This window comes from Ruditapes philippinarum, unplaced genomic scaffold (genome assembly GCF_026571515.1).
Source record: "Ruditapes philippinarum isolate M1 unplaced genomic scaffold, ASM2657151v2 ctg2678_1_1_1_1, whole genome shotgun sequence".
Taxonomy (NCBI): Eukaryota; Metazoa; Mollusca; class Bivalvia; order Venerida; family Veneridae; genus Ruditapes; species Ruditapes philippinarum.
The window spans coordinates 41,666-61,862 of NW_026860427.1; the positions used below are offsets into that span (position 1 = coordinate 41,666).

General features: G+C 32.7%; 1 protein-coding gene and 1 long non-coding RNA gene across 2 annotated transcripts in view; one reads left to right on the forward strand and one right to left on the reverse strand.

The window, feature by feature from the left end:
- LOC132760021 (uncharacterized) overlaps positions 1–20,197 on the forward strand; it is a gene marked incomplete at its 5' end in the record, with an annotated part of 81,068 nt that overhangs the window by 41,586 nt on the left and 19,285 nt on the right. Inside the window, 7 exons of the mRNA XM_060751908.1 lie at positions 670–936; positions 1,796–1,998; positions 2,335–2,508; positions 3,607–3,699; positions 4,367–4,579; positions 5,055–5,307; positions 16,127–16,217. Of these exons, the coding sequence (XP_060607891.1) occupies positions 670–936; positions 1,796–1,998; positions 2,335–2,508; positions 3,607–3,699; positions 4,367–4,579; positions 5,055–5,307; positions 16,127–16,217 (1,294 nt within the window). The remainder of the gene's footprint in view (positions 1–669; positions 937–1,795; positions 1,999–2,334; positions 2,509–3,606; positions 3,700–4,366; positions 4,580–5,054; positions 5,308–16,126; positions 16,218–20,197) is intronic.
- LOC132760022 (uncharacterized) lies at positions 16,626–16,890 on the reverse strand. The gene is made up of 2 exons (XR_009629806.1): positions 16,757–16,890; positions 16,626–16,701 (listed from the first exon to the last, which is right to left on the reverse strand). It is a non-coding gene; the product is annotated as an uncharacterized LOC132760022 (long non-coding RNA).

Consider the following 20,197-nt stretch of genomic DNA (forward strand, 5'->3'; position numbering starts at 1 on the left):
TTCATGTACTGTATGATGTCATACACTCTAATACTATGTATGATGTCATACACTGTTATTCTATGATGTCATACACTGTCATACTATGATGTTGTACATTGTCATACTATGATGGAATACACTGTCATAGTGTGATGTCATACACTGTCATTCTATGATGTCATACACTGTCATACTACAATGTTGTACACTGTCATACTACAATGTCATGCACTGTCATACTATGATGTCATACACTGTCATTATATGATGTCATACACTGCCATACTATGATGTTATACTAAAATGTCATACACTGTCATACTATGATGTCGTACACTGTCATACTATATATGATGTCATACACTCTCATACTATGACGTCATATACTGTCATTCTATGATGTTGTACATTGTCATACTATGATATCATACACTGTCATACTATGTATGATGTCATACTCTGTAATTCTATGATGTTATACACTGTCATATTACGATGTCATACACTGTCATACTAAAATATCATACATTGGCATTCTACGATGTCATACACTGTCATACTAAAATGTCATACACTGTCATTCTATGATGTCATACACTGGCATACTAAGTTGAAAGTGTTAGATATGAATTGCCATTAAATATAAAGGTAGAGATAAAACATCAGTATCAGTTGTTTTTATAACAGGACCGAGGAAACAACACTACCAGAAAATGTGGTATATGACTTTAGCCTAACAGTCAGTGAGGCTGGAATTTATGTAAGATACGGGTTGGATGAACCAGTTGGTATATCATTTGTAACTGAGGATCTTTTTGGAGATATTTTATTTGATGGAGAATGGCATCATCTTGGAATTTCAATGACTAGTAGCGGAATGTTATCTGCATCATTAAATTCCCTGCATGTCCAGAAACCAGTTGACACCGGCCGGAACCTTCAACTTGATCACAAGTAAGACAGTCCATATTTCATTTATTAAGATTATTTATATCTGTTATTAAGATTATATAAAGCTTTAATTAGTTTTGGATAATGTTCAGTTGTCATTGGGATTTAATTTGGGTTTAATTTTCATTAAATTGGGTAAAAATTTTGATCATATTTAATAGATATTATCCGGAACCTAGCAAATGTGGGTTTTTCAATGTTAATCCCCAATATAAACAAAGTTTTACAGTTATAGCTTCATGGTGCACTATCTACCGGTCACAATAGATTTGTCAACATTTTGCCATTATTTTCCAGGCTATAACTGACATTATCTAGAGTTGCAATTGAGATTATCTAGGGTTGTAATTCAGATTATCAAGGGTCGTAATTGAGATTATCTAGGGTTGTAATTGAAATTATTTAGGGTTGTAATTGAGATTATCTAGAGTTCAAATTGAGATTATCTGGGGGGGGGGGGTAATAAAGATTATCTAAGGTTATAACAGAGATTATCTAGGGCAAAACTGAGATTATTTAAAGTTGTAGTTGAGATTATCTAGGGCTATAACTGATATCATTTAGGATTATAAGTGAGATTATGTAGAGTTGTAAAAAATTGAGATTATCTACAATTATAAATGAGATTATCTAGGGGGTAATTGAGATTATCTTAGGGGGTAATTTAAATTATATTCGATAGTTTAGAAAGAAATTGAAAAAGTCTTTAAGTGTGATTTAATATAGGTAAGTTATTTCGACTACTAAAAATTGTAATTTGAATTCTATAGGTCAATAATTCTCTTTTTAAGAAGTCTCTACGTTGCTAGAAGTTTCAAGACTTTTAAGAATTCTTGAAAATTCGTACTTCAATTTTTTTCAGTGCACAAATATATTTAGGATATGGCCACATTGTTGAGTACAGAGATGTTGAAGTTTACAATAAGTTTTTTGAAACTAGTGTGTTTTCTAAGGCATCTACTGGAGGGGACAGGCCTGATATTCCCCCTGTTCAGAGTTTTCAAAATTACAACCTCTATCCTTCAACATCAATGAGTGAAAATGACTTGGGGATCAATATTATAGGTAAGTCCTATTTTATCACCTTAGTGCAATAACTGATTAACTGCTTTGGATTTAGAAGGACTTATTCAGTTATAACAATAAGGCAACAAAGAAGAACGTAGTTGTGCAAAGCATTGTAGAAAATATACTTTAATTGTTAATTAACTGCAGAATAACATCATGTCTATACTTACATATAACATTTGTATTCAATAAATGAAATTAAACAAAAAGAAGTAAAAATGGTTAAACATTGTTCAGTCAGGCTTGAAATGTTAAACTTGCTCTTTTATGCCTAAATAGGATAAAACAAATTTCTTGTTGGAAGAATGTAAATCTTTTTTTCTTTGTCATCAGAGAATCCAAACTTAAAAGTTCCAACTTTGGATTGTGAGGATGTTGATGATATATATTACCCTACTACTGAGCGTATAGTGTCAATGAGCACAGTATCTGACCTAGTTAACGCCTATGAGCAAGTGAAACAAAATAGCGGATCAACGCTGGAATACATGCACACAATTGAATCAAGTAAGTAAATTGTCCTAAAATTGTTAAAATATTATATATAATATATAATTGTTGTAAAAATAAGCAAATATTGCTCAATCAATATGTATGTATGTTCTCAAACAGTATTAGAGTAAGCTATAAGGGTCCCTCAGTGTATGTTTTCTTTAAATAAGTTCTCCAACAATAACAACACTTTCAGCTTGTATTGTTCGTTCGAGAGTTTATGTCATTAAATAAGAGGGTATTGTCATCTGCATATTTATTAACAGAACCTAAAATAAATAATTTAAGAAAATGTTAAATAGGAGTAGACCAAAAAGAAAATACTTATGGAAATATTTATTTAAAAAAATCAATTTCAATGAGGGCATGGATCCAAACAAAAGGAACAGCAGCCATTTTTACAAAAAAAAAAACTTATACATTTTTTTTATCGTAAGTGAATATTACAATAAATCTCCTTTTCACAAAATAAGAAAAAAATCAAAAAATCTGTGGTAACTTTACCATACTGAATGGTTAATATGTGAACTATATAGAATTCTTGAATACTAATGTTTAGTACAATTTGATGTAGAGGCGAGATATTGCACAGACATTATAATAGCACAATATCTTATCCAACAGTACAATTAGTTGGACTTAAACATCAATATCAATTGAATATTGCAAGGTATGATTTTTTTAGATAAAATTTTAACTTCTGAGTGGCTTTGTGGAAATGACTTACGATTATTGTTAGTCAAAAAAAAAATAAATAAATGGTAAGCTGTTTTTTTTTTTGGTGAAAATGTCTGCAGTAGGAGGTCTATAGCATTTGTTATACAAGAATATAATTATTTTCTGATATCTTTTAGGAGTTTTCTTTAAATTCTTAGAAAACTGTCTAGTTCAGAAATATTTAACTGAAAAATATTCTGCAAGATTTGTTAAAACCATCAAGTTGACCTTAATTGTTTTACTGAAGAAAAGTAAATTGATTGGATGCTGCAGGATATTTGACAAACTAAAATATCAAGATATTTTTTTTTTCAAAACAAAATTGATAAAGCTATTTTGAAACTATTTTATACATAACTTTTTGAAAATATTTATGAATCTTATTCTCTATTGTAGCAATTACATGGGGAGCTTATCCTTTGATAATCATTGGCATGGATAAAGATACAAAAAATTATGGACAATGCTCAGGAAGACTTATCATTCGATGTAAGTAATTTTACTGAGTTAATATTGTAAATTTTTAACTGTTTTGGCTAATAAAGCTACAACATCAGCAAACATAAGCAACTACAGTACATTGAAATTTCGTTTGGCATTCAATCTGTGTACCTTTGATTCTAATCATAACTGCTAATTTACTTAAAAGAAAGAGAACAATTTTGGTGAAGCAAGATATCCTTTGTTATTTAAAGAATTATTGCAATGCACTTTAAGAGATGTAGAATAATGCTTTGTTCAAGCTCGAATGTGCAAAGACCGATTGCCTGTGTAATTAATATAGCATTTGAACATTAAACCAAGCATTATGTTACTATAATGCAAGAAAAAATAATATCTATTTCCGATTTCTAACATGCTCATAAAAAAGAATAAATTCTAATTTGTTGATCTTCATTGAGCATAGAAGTAATTTTCCTGATATCATTTGGTTCATTGAAGTCTGATATAAATCTGTAAGCATTCTATTTTATGCTTTGCATATATTGTGTAATGATGCACTTGATTTGCTTATCTGTTTAATAGGGGAACAGTGTGAAGAGTGTTAGAATATACCTTCAATGATTGGCAAATCAGTGACAAACTGAATTTATATAATAAACTAAGAAAAGTAACATTATGAATAAACAACAATGTGTATTGATATTTATTTCAGACAACAGTGCATGTCCATTAATAAATGAGTTATTTAGTGATACTGTGAGCTATAGACAATGTTCTGCTGATATTGGTGGTTATTGCGATGTTAAATGTATAGATGACTCCAAAGTTCTAGCAGCCCCTGTACCATACTATATTACATGTGGAACACTTGGTGTTTATGATTACAGGATGCCATCTGCTGAAACATATTATCCAGCATGTGTAGGTACGTAACCACGGTGACAAATAATCTTTTTAATGTTGTAATTATTTCTCTTTCCCTGGAACAAATGTCTAAATCTATGCAAATAACAATATAGTTTCTTGCATACTAAGTAAATCAGACCAAAAACATTTTGAAGAAAAAAACAGCATTTGATATGTAAAAGTTACTGCTGTATCTTTTATATTTGATTCACACAAAGTTTTTTCCTTGTTGCAGCTGCAAATCAATTGATAAATACTTTAGCATAGCAATATAGACAGAGTTAGTGTGACAAGTGGACCAGAATGTTGAATTATGACTAATAGAAGCTTTGCCTGACTTCATGACTAAAAAACAAAGAATGTAAATTTTGTTGACTGTTGTAATGAAATATATCAACAATAGATTTAATATTTACTGTTATCAAACATGTATATAGAATGTCAATTTTTCTAAATACCCAACTTTATTTCATAATAATTAACTTTTGTTGTAGACACATCAGCTGTGAAATATAAGCTTGTAGCTTCTATGAAGTATAAATTAGAGACAGAATGTTCTAAAACTCGAGAAAATATTCTTGACATCATTGATGATAGAGTACGAGATAGCTTTAAGGACGATATCAGACCAAAATGGATGGGCATATGTGTTGACGACACTTGCACTAATTTGAAGGACATTACCTATAAGTGTGATACAGATGATGTTTATAACGTTGTTGTGGAGTTTTCTCTAGTGTTAACTAGGTATGTTTATTTTTAGTTTTGTTAAAAAAATGAATAACACTGACATGCCTTATTTATGTTATATATTATGTTTTTATTTGGAAGTCATTATTTTGCAAGAAGGACATTTTTAATTTTATTTATTTTGCCTGTTCAGGAAACATTAATATAGAAAAACAAAATATTCTAGATGAGATAAGATTCATTTATAAAGCAGCATAAGTTGTCTGAACACTTTGTCTTAAATTGCCATTTTTCTTAATGAAAAGCATTTTTGAACTGTTCATTTGTAAACTGTTTATACTCTGGTAAAAAGCGCTTCTGGTGTCATTACTGGTTTCGAAATCGCGGCCGCGAAGGCAAGAATTCATGCATGGATTTTACCAAATATCACAAGGAAGAGAGGACAGGGCTATAAGCGGGATGTAGCAAACCCTCAATTCTTTGCTCCTGTAAAAAGCTTAAACCAAGGCTGACAGGGGCATAATTATGGAGTAATTTTATCCTGCGCAACCCGGACATTGGGTTCTTTGTAATGTAGTGATTAACTACAGCATTGAGAACATGGTCACAGTAAAATGTTCCAGTGACACTACTCCTCTCAGGCACAGCACAACGGGCCACTATTCTATCACCGTCAAAAATATAACATATATAACTATTTTGTGATCACTTTTTTCACCTACCCACATTTTGTTACTGAGTTTATTGTTGGTCTTTAAAAGCCATGTTTCATCCCCTGTGACTATTTCTCTCAGGCATATATAGGTTTTCGATCTTTGAACCTTGTCAATAAGGCTGAGCCTTTTTTAACACATTCCCTTTTCTGGGATTCAACAGGTGCACACTTTCCTTAACATTATTTTTTCTTTCAAGATGGAAAACGTATGACACACTAAGGCCCCCTATGTCACTTATCTCTTCAATGGTTTTCCTTGCACCTTCATCACCTATGGCTTTGATAGTGCTGATGTCTTTTTCAGAAGTAGTGGAAATAAGCTGCCCAGGGCGGGGATCATCCTGAACATTAGTCATATACCCCCACAAACAAAGTTTAGGGGTGGAATATAGGAGTCAGCTTGTTGGTCCATCGGTTGGTCTCCTTCTCGGTTTCCGGACGATAGCTAGAGTTTAGAATGAGTAATTGTATTCAAACTTGATTTATAGCAACCTTTTGTCGAAACCCAGGTTGGTATTGCTTTTGGATCCCCTGGGGTCAAGGTCACCATTACTAAAAATATAAAAATGGTTTAAGGACAATGATTTGAGATAAGAATGAAATTTGTATATTGCAAGCTTAAATAAAGACCCCTGCTGGTATTGCATTTTGAACCCTTTGGGTCAAGGACAAGGTCACCGTTACTAAAAATAGAAAAATGGTTTCCGGACAGAATCTAAAGTTCACTGTTACTAAAAATTGACAATAACTACATTTAGGAATGAGATATTGTAATCAAACTTGCTACATAGGAAGCTTATATGAAGACCTCCGCTTGTATTGCATTTGGACCCCCTGGGGTCAAAGTCAACATTAATAAAAATAGAAAAATGGTTTCCAGAAAATAACAAGAGTTAGGAATGAGATATTGTAATCAAAATTTGTAAATATTCAGTTTATATGAAGACCTTACTTGATTTTCTTTTGGAATTTAAAGGTTACCTTTTGGTTGATAATAACATATAAGGACATGAATGGTGACATATCCGGGGTCCGTACTCTCAGTGCCTGAAAGGGCGGCTGGGACCTCATTAAGCCTGCATACATACATACGATTGCTTTCGGACCCTCTTGGATCAAGGTCACTGTTACGAAAAATAGAAAAATGGTTTCCGGGTAATTACATTAGTTAGGAATGAGATATTGTCATCAAGCCTGGTATATATAAGCATTATTTGAAGACCCCAGATGGATTTGTTTTTTGACCCCTGGGGTCAAGGTCAATGTTACTTAAAATAGAAAAATGGTTTCCGGGCGATAACATTAGTTAAAAATGAGATGTTGTAATCAAAATTATTATCAGTTGTTTGTTCCCGGTATACATTTTTGTCAAACATTTCTATTACATTATGGTTTATTTCAGTATGAACCATGTCTATATCCGTATGATCTTATTTCATTTCAGTATAAATTTATTTAATTTTTACTTTCAAGTAATACATATTTTAGAATAAAAGTATGAGTAGTTTCAGTATTGCCTTATCTTTTTGTCAGTAAAATTATGATTATCTTAGTATTGAGTATGAGTATATTAGTATAAATTAATGTATTTTTCATAAAATAGCCGGGCATTTTGTTCCGTCATTCCGCCATTCCGTCTTCATCAGTTTCCGTTCATTCTCTTGGTAACAGTTGCACGAATTCGACAAATTTGACATATGGATATATCATCAGAAAATGCATGTCAAGTTTGAATTTGGTTACAGTCCAATGACTTTTGAGTTATGCCCCTTGATGAAATTTTCAGTTTCCTTTCTTTTTCTCCCTAACAGTAGTACACTTTTAACTCAAATTTGACGTATGGATAAATCAAAGGAAATTTGCAGGTCAAGTTCGAATTTGGTTATGGTTCAATGATTTTGGCAGAGTTATGCCCCCTTTTCACTTTTCGGTTTCCATTCATTAACTACCCCCCACCCACAGTTGTAAACATTTAACTCAAATTTGACATATCAATAGGTCAATAGAATGCGCAGATCAAGTTCAAATTTGGTCATGATTTGATGATTTTTGGCAGAGTTATGTTCCTTTAACTTAAAAAAAAATAAGAAAATTTTCAGTTTCCGTTCATTATCTCCCGAACACTTGTTCACATTCAATTGAAATTTAATATATGGATATGCCATAGAAATGTGGAGGTCAAGTTTCACACAGTTATGCTCCATTACCTTAAAAATGGTAAAAAAATCAGTTTCCGTTCATTTTCCCTCCAAAAGTTTAACACATTCAACTCAATTTTCTCATATGGATAAGTCAAAGGAATGTGTAGGTCAAGTTTGAGTTTGATTGTAGTTACATGACTTTTGGCAGAGTAATTCCTCTTTAATTTTGAAAAAGGAAATTTACAGTTTCCGTGAAATACCCTAGTCAATTTCAAATTTTGTCGTGTTTTGATCATTTCTGACAGAGTCATCCCTCTTGAACTCTGAAAATATTTTTTAGATTCCGTTCATTATCTCTCCCCGAGGGTTGTACGGTTGATATTTGGGACACTAGTTCAAAAGTCATAACATGGTCCTTACATGTCAGAATGGTTTCCGCGCATTATTTTGAAAACTATTTATCGCAAAGTCTTCATATTTCACATACTGATTGGTCATAACTAGTAGGTGACCCCTATTGATGTTGGGGTCACTAGGCCAATGTCAAGGTCACAAAAATGTCAGAATGGTTTCCACTTATTATCTTTAAAACTATTTATCACAAGATATTTATATTTCTAAAGGTCACAGGACATTATTTGTCAGAATGGTTTCCGTGCATTATATTTTTATATATTTATCACAATGTCTTCATATTTCTTATATTGATTGATCATAACTCTAAGATGGCCCCTATTGATTTGACTGTCACTATGTCAAAGGTCAAGGTCACAGAGGCCTTAAATGTCAGAATGGCTTCCGCTTATTATCTTTCAAATTTTTTATCACAAAGTCTTCATATTTCAAATAGTAATTAGTCATATGTAGTAGATGACCCCTAGTGATTTTGGGGTCACTAGTTTAAAGGACAAGGTCACAGGGCCTTTAATGTCAGAATGGTTTCAGTTTATTATTTTGAAAACTATTCATCACTTAGTCCTCAAATTTCAAAAATTGATTGTTACTAGTAGATGACCCCTATTGTTTTTAGGATCCTAAGGTTCATAGGTCAAGGTCAAAGGGACATTAAATGTCAGAACGTTGTCCACTCATTATCTTCAAAACTACTTTTTATCAAGTCTTTGTGTGTCACATTTCAATTAATCATCAGTAGCAGATAGAAGAATGATTGCCTTGATGTTATTTAATCTTAGGAAAAATTTAGTAATAGAAACTAGGACCGATTTCAAATATACAGAGGACTTGAAATTTTATATATTCTCAGTTGGAAAACTAGCATGTAATTGTTTAAATAGAGAAAATAAGAATCCCTAAAAAAGTCCAACAAAAAGCTCGGTTTGATTGAGCCTGTTCATGTATGGTACTGTCAAGTGCAAATTACCGTCCATGCCTCCTAGCACCGGCTTAAGCAGAATTCAACATTTGACATGAACTGGTACAATTTTGAATTTTTAAACAGATGTGTTAAAATGTTAAGTTAACACTCTTTATTTTATGTATGTTGATCTTTTTCTAATACAACAAATTCCGATCATTATGTACACCCAAAACAAAGAACTCTTGTCATTATTTACACACAAAACAAATACACATCATTTATCAACCGCTTATATCTTTTCACGTATACGTTTTTTATACGAAACAATACTAGACACCTGTCGAGCCCAAGCTCTAAACAACTGATGATCAACAAAACAATATAATCGCCACAAAATGAAGAACAAGAAATGAATTATTTTACAACTCGAAGATACAGTATAAACAAGCAAATTCGTTGAATTTATATCCCCCGCCGAGTACTGGTTATTATTAACACAACAACCGAAGACATAAGGCTTTGTTATATATTAATCATGGCATAAACAGTAATATTCTTTGAACTTGATAAATATTCAGGGAAATAACAGAGTCATAACTTTGTGTTAAATAGTAATATCTTGAAAAGCCAATGAGATGTATGCATACTACATAACTAATCAAGAGCCAAAATCTGAGTTATAAGTATCTGACCGGAACAAGGCGACTATATGCACATCTCCTCTTAGTATCCCATAAAGTTTCATTGAATACCAGCCAGTAGTTACAGAGAAGTAGCATGGAAACAATTATTGCTCTGGTTGTATACTGCCTATGTTATCAAGGGTCATAATTCTAAGTTAAAATGTCTGACCCGAACAAGGCGACAATATGCGCATGTCCTCTTGGTATTGAAGGTTCAAATTAGGTTTCATTGAATTCCAGCCAGTAGTTGCAGAGAAGTAGCAAGGAAGGAAATATTTTTCTATATGGATACTGCATAACTAATCAAGGGCCATAACTCTGAGTTAAAGTGTCTGACCCCAACAAGGCAATGATATGCCTTCTTCTCTTGGTATTGAAGGTTCCCATAAAGTCTCACTGAATTCCAGCAAGTAGTTGCAGAGAAGTAGCGCGGTAACGATTTTTTCTCTCTCTATGCATACTGCATAACTAATCAAGGGCCATTACTCTGAGTTTAAGTGTCTGACCGGAACAAGGCTACGATATGCGCATCTCCTCTTGGTATTGAAGGTTCCCATTAAGAATCGTTGAATTCCAGCCAGTAGTTGCAGAGAAGTAACGCGGAAATGATTCTTTCTCTATATGCATACTGCATAACTAATCAAGGGCAATAACTCTGAATTAAAGTGTCTGACCGGACCAAGGCAATGATATGCGCATCTCCTATTGGCATTGAAGATTCCCATAAAGTTTCGTTGAATTCCAGCCAGTAGTTGCAGAGAAGTAGCGCGGAAACGATTTTTACTCCCTATGCATACTGCATAACTAATCAAGGGCCATCACTCTGAGTTAAAGTGTCTGACCGGAACAAGCCGAGGATATGCGCATCTCCTCTTGGTATTGAAGGTTCCCATAAAGTTTCGTTGAATTCCAGCCAGTAGTTGCAGAGAAGTAGCGCGGAAACGATTTTTACTCCATATGCATACTACATAACTAATCAAGGGGCCATAACTCTGAGTTAAAGGGTCTGACCGGAACAAGCCGACGATATGCGCATCTCCTCTTAATATTGATGATTCCCATAAAGTTTCATTGAATTCCAGCCGGTAGTTGCAGAGAACTACTCCGGAAACGAAATTCGGACGGACGGATGGACGGACGGAAGGACGGACGGACGGACGACGGAAGGACGGACGGACGGACAACGACAAAAATATATCCCCCTCCCGATTCCATCGCCGGGGGATAACAACAAACATTCAATTAATAATATTAACTTCACAAAATCTAATCAGCATCAGAAAACAACTTTAACTAAAAACACCCAATATTTACAAATATCTTCAAAAACAAACCACCAACTCATATAATCTTGACCAGACCAAATCACTCCAAAAATTCAACCAATATCAACCAAATATTACTTATTAAACAAATATAACTCAACTACCAAATATAATGCCACAGCCAAAACAACTAAATACAACTAATGAACCCGATCAATTTAGATCACCACAATCAAATTCAACCAACTTCAACAAATCAACAAAACTTCCTTTAAAACATCAAATATGACGTAAAGGTACCAAACAGATGTCTTCGTTTATTTACGCCACATCTGGTGCGTAAAAGAAACGTTATAGTTATAAAGTAAAATAAAACATCTATTACTGTTCTATACAATAAAATATGTGCATGTGTATATATATAGACGTTATTAATTTAGCATTCAGTATAATTTTCGAAAAAGAAAAAATACATAAAATAACTGGATCAAAAATACATACATTTTCTTAGAGAAACTAGGCTAGTAAATAATTTCAATAAGTATGAAAATAGCAGTTAATTATTTGAAAAGTTAGAATTTCGAAAAATAATAACTTGCTTTAATCACATTTGAAATTGTAAAAAGTAGATAATAATTTAGAAACATCGCTATCATTCAGTATATCTAATAAAGCTTATAAAATAAAATGAAAATTATCTATCTATTATCTATTTAAATTATGGCATTACGTTCAAAACTTATTTTATGTTATAGAAAAAAATCAGTAACCATATGGATACATTATGAATAATGTAGAATATAATTGTAAATATAAAAAAACATGCGTGAATATAGGGAGGTAATTAAATAATTATATAATTGACAAAAATAATGTATTTGTATAGATTAAAATAATTTAATAAACATTTCTAGCTACAGTAAATGATTACTGAAATAGAACAGTCTTTTTATGCCGATATATATTGGAAAAAATAATGATGAGTTTGTAAAAAGATGCAAGAATATATACTTGAAAAAAGATTTTATAATCTATAAAGCTTTTTTGCATTAAAAACCCTTCGGCCAAAATGTTTTTAACTTATGCATCCGATATGTCTCCTACAAAGTCTCCCCATTATGGAAGGGTATTAATGCCAAAATTATATCTTGCTTTCTTACGTTACATCGTGCTTTCAACTTGTACATCTTCCATTCTGACTTGTACATCTTCCATTCTGACTTGTACATCTTGCATTCTGACTTTGACATGTTGCTTTCTTACATGCACAGTATGCTTTATGTTGTGTGGGTCTTGCTTAATTGTATGTTGATATCGTTATTTAACGATCAATTATCATATTCATTTGTTGATCTTGTATATTAATTTAATAACTTGCAACTGTTTGTATTTGGGTCTATTTACTCAGCCTGAATGGCGAATGTCATAAGGTAGAATGACGCATAGCCGAAAGCCGAATGCAGCAAGCATAACACGACGCGACATCTGGTGTAATAATATGTGACACCCAAATTATACTAACAGGTGGCGCTACAGTTATAGTCTCGGTAAAGTCCGTATTGCGGTTCGGATTCAGTTTACCAAATTACATCCCTTCGTTAAAAATTTCCATTTCCACTATGGAGGAAATAAGGTAAACATATATACAAAACGATTTAACCATTTTTTTTATTTATTACTGAAACTCTGTGGGTAAAATCATATTTCCAGCTGACAATGACAAGTTGCACATTTCCAAATCAATGATTTTAGAATTATTTTTTGTCAACAAAATAATTATAAAATAGAACAGTTGCTCAAAGTGCTTTGGCCATAAAAAAAACATCTTAGTAAAATATATTATCCTCTTGAAAAGTTCCTAATTTTTGACATGGCTTATTTCCATTACCTGTGACCATCCACAACATTTTTCATGTGTTTTTATTAATTAGGACATTTTCTTGCCTATTTTCAAACTAGATTTGTAAACACATTGTTAGATTTTTTTAAATTCAACTTGTTAAAAAAATATCATTTTTACTAAGTTGAAATTATTCACTTAGATGCTTTATAAATACGGCACCAGGTTCTTGTTCACAGTGTCAGCTTAAAACTGAATCGAAGGAACAGCTGATTCTGAGAAGAAAAAAAAGTCAAAACTGTCAATCTGCGAGAGTGCAGCTTTAAGACGAATGATTTCATAATGTACATAAAAACAAAATGTACAAAAATGATCCCAAGAAATGGTTATAAAATGAATATTGCATGTTGGGCTAAAGTTTACGGTTGCACAAATGTGACATGTGTATGTTTTTATTTATCTCGTGCGCACGATATACTATGTCGTGGCCAGGAGTTACTAAGTTGGTGCCACGGGATAGCTAAGTCGTGGCCACATAACCAATCAGATTACACCGTTTATATGAATTTCCCTAATTAACTAGACATGTGCTATAGTACAAGGATGCACCTACTTTACCAGCCTCCAAAAGTGCCATTTATACAACTAATTGACTGGTCAATAATTTTACATTTAGCGTCACGGTGACCCTGATTTTTGATGACCTCGAAATAAGTAGATGTCATCTACTGATCTTTCTAGGTTATATAAACCATGGCTTATCCCTATTAAATTATTCATCAGACAAGGATTTTACCTTATAGGCTACCTACTGTCCATGGACAATGTCCCTTCCAACTTAAATAAACCAGGACTTCTTCGTTCTCATGTTATGGAATAAACAAGGTTAACAGGCTGTGGTACGTACAAACTGACCAATTCGATCACAAAAGAGCTATAGTCAAAATTAATGTCTGAAGGCCTTGGAAGGTGACTTTCTAATATGATCCTTAAGACAAGTTCAAAGCGAATATCTTCAGTATTTTCAAAGATTAATGTTGCATGTAACAGTAGGTTGTCAAGTTTAAAAAATTCATAATATAGATCTATATAGTGTATTTTGATCGGTTAATTATCTCGTGGCCCCGACTTCGCTATCTCGTGGCCACGACTTAGTAACTCGTGGCCACGACATAGTATCTGGTGGCCACGACTTAGCTATCTGGTGGCCACGACTTAGTAACTCGTGGTCACAACATAGTATCTGGTGGCCACGACTTAGCTATCTCGTTGCCACGACTTAGTACCTTGTGGCCACGACATAGTATCTCGTGGCCACGACTAAGCTATCTCGTTGCCACGACTTAGTAAGTCGTGGCCACGACAAAGTATCTCGACGCCACGACTTTGTAACTCGTAGTCACGAGATAAATGAAAATGCACACATGTCACCTTTGTGCCACCGTAGAAGATGCCTTCTTAGAAGTTTTCTTTATAAAAAGGCATTTTCAGCCCAACATGTCATTGTCAGCTTGAAATATAATTTGACCCACAGAGTTTCAGTAATAAATAAGAAAAATTTGGTTAAATCGTTTGGTATATATGTTAACCTCATTTCTTCCATAGTGGAAATTGAAATTTTAAAGGGAGACACAGACAAAATTTTCATTTCTTAGTTTTGAATTTTTCATTCATTATTCTGTACATGCCCTCAAAAAAAATATATTAGACAGCCAATGGAACAAAACTTTTTTCCATATAAAGAATAAAATGGTGGTTTCCTAACTTGACCCGCGTAGGTCAGGTTAGAGCGCTATGATTTCGCAATATTTGTCAAAGTAAACTCTGGAAACCTTAAAGAACATTTCAAATGAATGACATAGACTTGTTTCAATCATACAATATCCAAAATATCTGTTATTGTAACTTAAAGGGTTGGTTCAAGTCAACTGACTTGTTGAAAACTATTTGGTGATTCTATTGGCGTCTAAATTTTGTTCAACATATATAGATATATTTACGTTTCAAACTCAAAATATATGAAATTCAAACAGAAATTCATGATGAACCTTCAAGAAACGTCATTTTAGCCTAATTTGGGTACATAAGATCATTTTAATATTTTTGTCATTATTTTGCCTGAATATCCATTTTTAACAAAGGGACGTAATTTGGTAAACTGAATCCGAACCGCAATACGGACTTTACCGAGAATATAACTGTAGCGCCACCTGTTAGCATAATTTGGGTGTCACATATTATTACACCAGATGTCGCGTCGTATTATGCTTGCTGCATTCCATTTCGCTTTCGGCTATGCGTCATTTAACCTTATGACATTCGCCATTCAGGCTGAGTAAATAGACACAAATACAAACAGTTGCAGGTTAAGTTATTAAATTAATATACCAGATCAACAAATGAATATAATAATTGATCGTTAAATAACGATATCAACATACAATTAAGCAAGACGCACACAGCAGAAAGCATAATGTGCATGTAAGAAAGCAACATGTAAAAGTCAGAATGCAAGATGTACAAGTCAAAATGCAAGATGTACAAGTTAGAAAGCACGATGTAACGTAAGAAAGCAAGATGTAATTTTGGCGTTAATACCCTTCCATACCCATATTGTCATGAACTTTATCAATCGGCATGAAGGAAAAAGTCATCAAGTGAATGATCTTCGGAATTGGAATGAAGTACAACATTATCTTTATTCATTTTTTGCAAGCAGTATTTAAGAGTGATTAATCTGAATTATTGTATCATATTTTTTGTTTTTACTTAACAAGTAGAATTCAATATGAATTTATCTGAATTTTTGTATAATTATCTTTATTCAATTTTTTGCAAGTAGTATTTCGATATGAATTTTTATGGAGTTCAGTATGAACATTTTTATATGATTATTATCTTATGATTATTACAGTATGACTTTAGAAGCAGTAGGAGGTGGTACAGTGGTTATTGAAAATGCACTAAAATTCATTATCCGTGATGAGCAACTTATAGATATAAAGGTAAAACACTTTATAGAGGTGAAATCAGATTAAGCTTTCTCTCGATTTGATTCTCGATTATAACTTATGCAAACTGATTAATTTAATTCTACTGTCCCAATAAGTCATGGAAAACAGCATTTAAATAGAACATACTCAAACGACTTCTGAAAGATTTCTACTGATATTTAATATGCTATTGCTGAGTGAACATACACAAAGTCAGCTATATATCATTTAAACAAATTATGAGGTTAACTGGTAATGCATTGTGACCCACGCTTCAACGTCATAATAACGTTACGTGACATTATGTCAATGTTTCTTTTTTTCTAAGTATCATTTATGTGAGGGATACACTTTTTATGGTAATCCATTTTTTATACCAGACATAAACAAATTGTATTTTGAAATTCTAAGAACACTTAATTTTTGTGTCGCCTCTACGGAGTAGTGGCGACATATAGGGATCACTTCTCCGTCGTCTGTCTGTCCGTCTGTCTGTCTGTCTGTCCGTCCGTCTGTCTGTCTGTCTGTCTGTCTGTCCGTCCGTCCGTCACAAAACTTGTCCGGACTACTCTTCATAAACTACTGGTGCAATTTCATCCAAACTTTACAGGAATGATCAGTACCAAGTCTAGTTGTGCATATTGTCAGCATTTTCCGGTTCAATGATTTTTGGCAGAGTTATGGCCCTTTAATAATTTTTAATTTTAAAGTTTGTCCGGACTACTTCTCTTATACCACTAATGCAATTTCTATGAAACTTTACAGGATTGATCTGTAGCTCAAGTCCTTGCGCATATTGCAAGGGTTTTCTGGTTGAATGATTTTTGGCCGAGTTATGGCCCTTTGATAAAAAGGTTTCTTTTTCTGTGTGTTGCCAGATACACAAAAGCTTGTCCGGACTACTCCTCATAAACTACAGGTGCAATTTCATCCAAACTTTACAGGAATGATCAGTACCAAGTCTAGTTGTGCATATTGTCAGCATTTTCCGGTTCAATGATTTTTGTTTGAGTTATGGCCCTTTAATAATTTTTATTTTTTTAAAGTTTGTCCGGACTACTTCTCTTATACCACTAATGCAATTCCAATGAAACTTTACAGGATTGATCTGTAGCTCAAGTTCTTGCGCATATTGCACGGGTTTTCCGGTTGAATGATTTTTGGCTGAGTTATGGCCATTTGATTAAAAGGTGTTTTTTTTCTGTGTGTAGCCAGATACGCAAAAGCTTGTCCGGACTACTCCTCATAAACTACTGGTGCAATTTTATCCAAACTTTACATGATTGATCAGTACCAAGTCTAGTTGTGCACTGTCCATCTGTCTGTCCGTCTGTCACAAAATTTGTCCCAACATGAAATTGGCCATCATGAGGCGACACATGTGATTACTGATCGCTCTTGTGCACAATCTTAAATGTTTAATATAATGCAAACCGTTTGATGTCCATCTTCATTAACAATGTTTTTAATTTTCTGCACTGTTCATAATTATTTGACTATGGGCATACCATTTTTGCTAAAAGAAAAAAACCATTATCTGTAACAGGTTTCTTATGATGTATATCAAGAATGTATGACAAAACCCCACATGTCAAAACCCTACACCTCAAATTTTTAGAGTGGACAAATGAGTCTACACATAAATTTTATAGAGTGGACAAAACCCCACACCTTAAATTTTATAGAGTGGAAATAGCCCCACACTTTCTAATTATTGTTCATATAGATCTATATTAATAGCTTTTAGAGAGTTAAGTCTTTTATCATTCAATCATATTGTATTGTACATTCAAATAAATATCACTATTTACAAAGTTCCTTTGTTCACGATAATTAATGTTGTGTTTTATTGTAATTTTACCCATGAAATTTGCTGCTATATCAGTCATATATATTTCATATTTGTAAAAAATAAATATGAAATAAAAATATGAAAGTGGGCGGATTCAAAACTCATATTTATGTTAAGGGACTTCTTTCGCCATTTTGTTTAAACAAATCTGATATATGAAAAACAACTCTTTGTTGAATATTGTTTTGAAACTATCTAGAATGATAGAAAATGGTCTTAGAAAATAAATCCGAACACTCAGTCATTGACGCTGTACAGATGTTGAAAGAGTTGTTTACGTGACGTCACAATGTAGTGCAAAATAGCGCGTGAAACAAGATGCATCTACAAATAATCAATATTTTTTTTGCGCGCCGTACAATTGGAGTTGCGTAGCAAGCAATGGGGGCTCGTAATTATTTTTCTTTGATAATAAAATTAAATAAAAAGGCTATTTTTTTTCGTGAAAAATGGAATAGATCTATATTTTTACGAACCATGATAAAATGTCACATATTTTCCGTCCCGGCTCGTGAAAATATTTGGCATTTTGTCATGTTTCTTGAAGATATATTCCATATTTCACTCAAACGGAAAAATATCTACTTATCATTTAATTATACCCATGAAATATGGTGCTATATCAATCAAATATATCTCATATTTGTAACAAATAAATATAGAATAGATCTATAAATGTGAAAGTGGGCGGAGTCAAAACTCTTTTTTTGGGGATGGCACATATGCAAACAACAGGCCTGTATTAGTGCCTTAATATTTAATGTTTGCATACTTTTTGTTTCGCCTTAAAAAGGGTGACATAAAGGGATTATTTTTGTCGTCGGTGTTGGCGTCGATGTCGGCGTCTCCTCAGGCGTGTCCAGAGCATAACTCAGTCCCTATATGTCGGATTGACCCCAAACTTGGTATACATGCTTCTTTCAATGACATGAAGTGCATTGCTTCGTTACATTGCACTTCTTAATTTTTGAGTTATTGCCCATTGTTAATGTTCATACTTTATTTTTGTCCGGGCCATTTCTCCTAAAATATAAAAGCTATGGACTTGAAAATACATAAGATCATAGATCTTATTTAGAATAAGTGCAGTGCACAAAACCTGCAGACATTTTCACAAAAAATCTGTCGTAACTTTACGATAGGTCTTCCCCGTCCGTAAGTGTATTTTTTTCTCTCTTAAGGGTAAAATATCATGTATCTCTTACCTACACTGAATAAAAATAAACAAAAATAGACAAATATATATTAAGCGAACAGTATGCTATAAATTACACAAATTGAGGTATAATTATTTTTCAACATAAATATTTGTGAAGTCATGACTTGATGACGTCACGATGGAGAGGGTTATGAATAGTTCAAATGTGAACTGTACTGTAGTTATATTGAAAACTAATAATTTGTACATTTGGTGAGTTCGATTTAATTGCCAGCATGTACTAGTGGTACCTTTTTATTTATTTATAACATAGAAGACCTTGATTCTGAATCTTTTAGATATTTATAATTATCTTCAATCAAGATATAAATTATATCAGTTTGAATCATCTTTTTTGTTCTTATTGAAATTTGAATGTGTTCAATAGATATATTGCAAGCTCTTTATTACTTAATTTTAAAACCGGAATCAAATATAGAGCATGCACATCAATATAAAATGAACGTTGCTAGGGATCTTTTTATCGTAAGATTTATCGTAAATGAATTTTTTATCTTAAGATCAAATTTTAACTTACGAGTGGCTTTGTGAAAATGACTTAAGATTTAACTTACGATTATCGTAAGTCAAAACCTTAAGATAAATCGTAAGATTTTTTGTGAAAATGTCTGCTGGTACTCTGCACTTCTTATTTTTTAGTTATTGCCCTTTGTTTATTTTCATATTTCATTTTTATCCGGGCCATTTATCCTTAACTATAAAAGCTATGGACATTAAACTTCATTTGATGATAGATATCATTGAGATAAAATTCAGTGCACAAGAACTTGTACTTTGCACTTGATGAGTAAATATCAAAAAACAATTTAAGCATCTATCATACCGACTAAAATGTCTTTAACATCGAAACCTTAAAAATACAGTTTCAGTTTTAACGCTGCTACATATAACGTAAGTCTTTTTGAAATCATTAAAAAACAA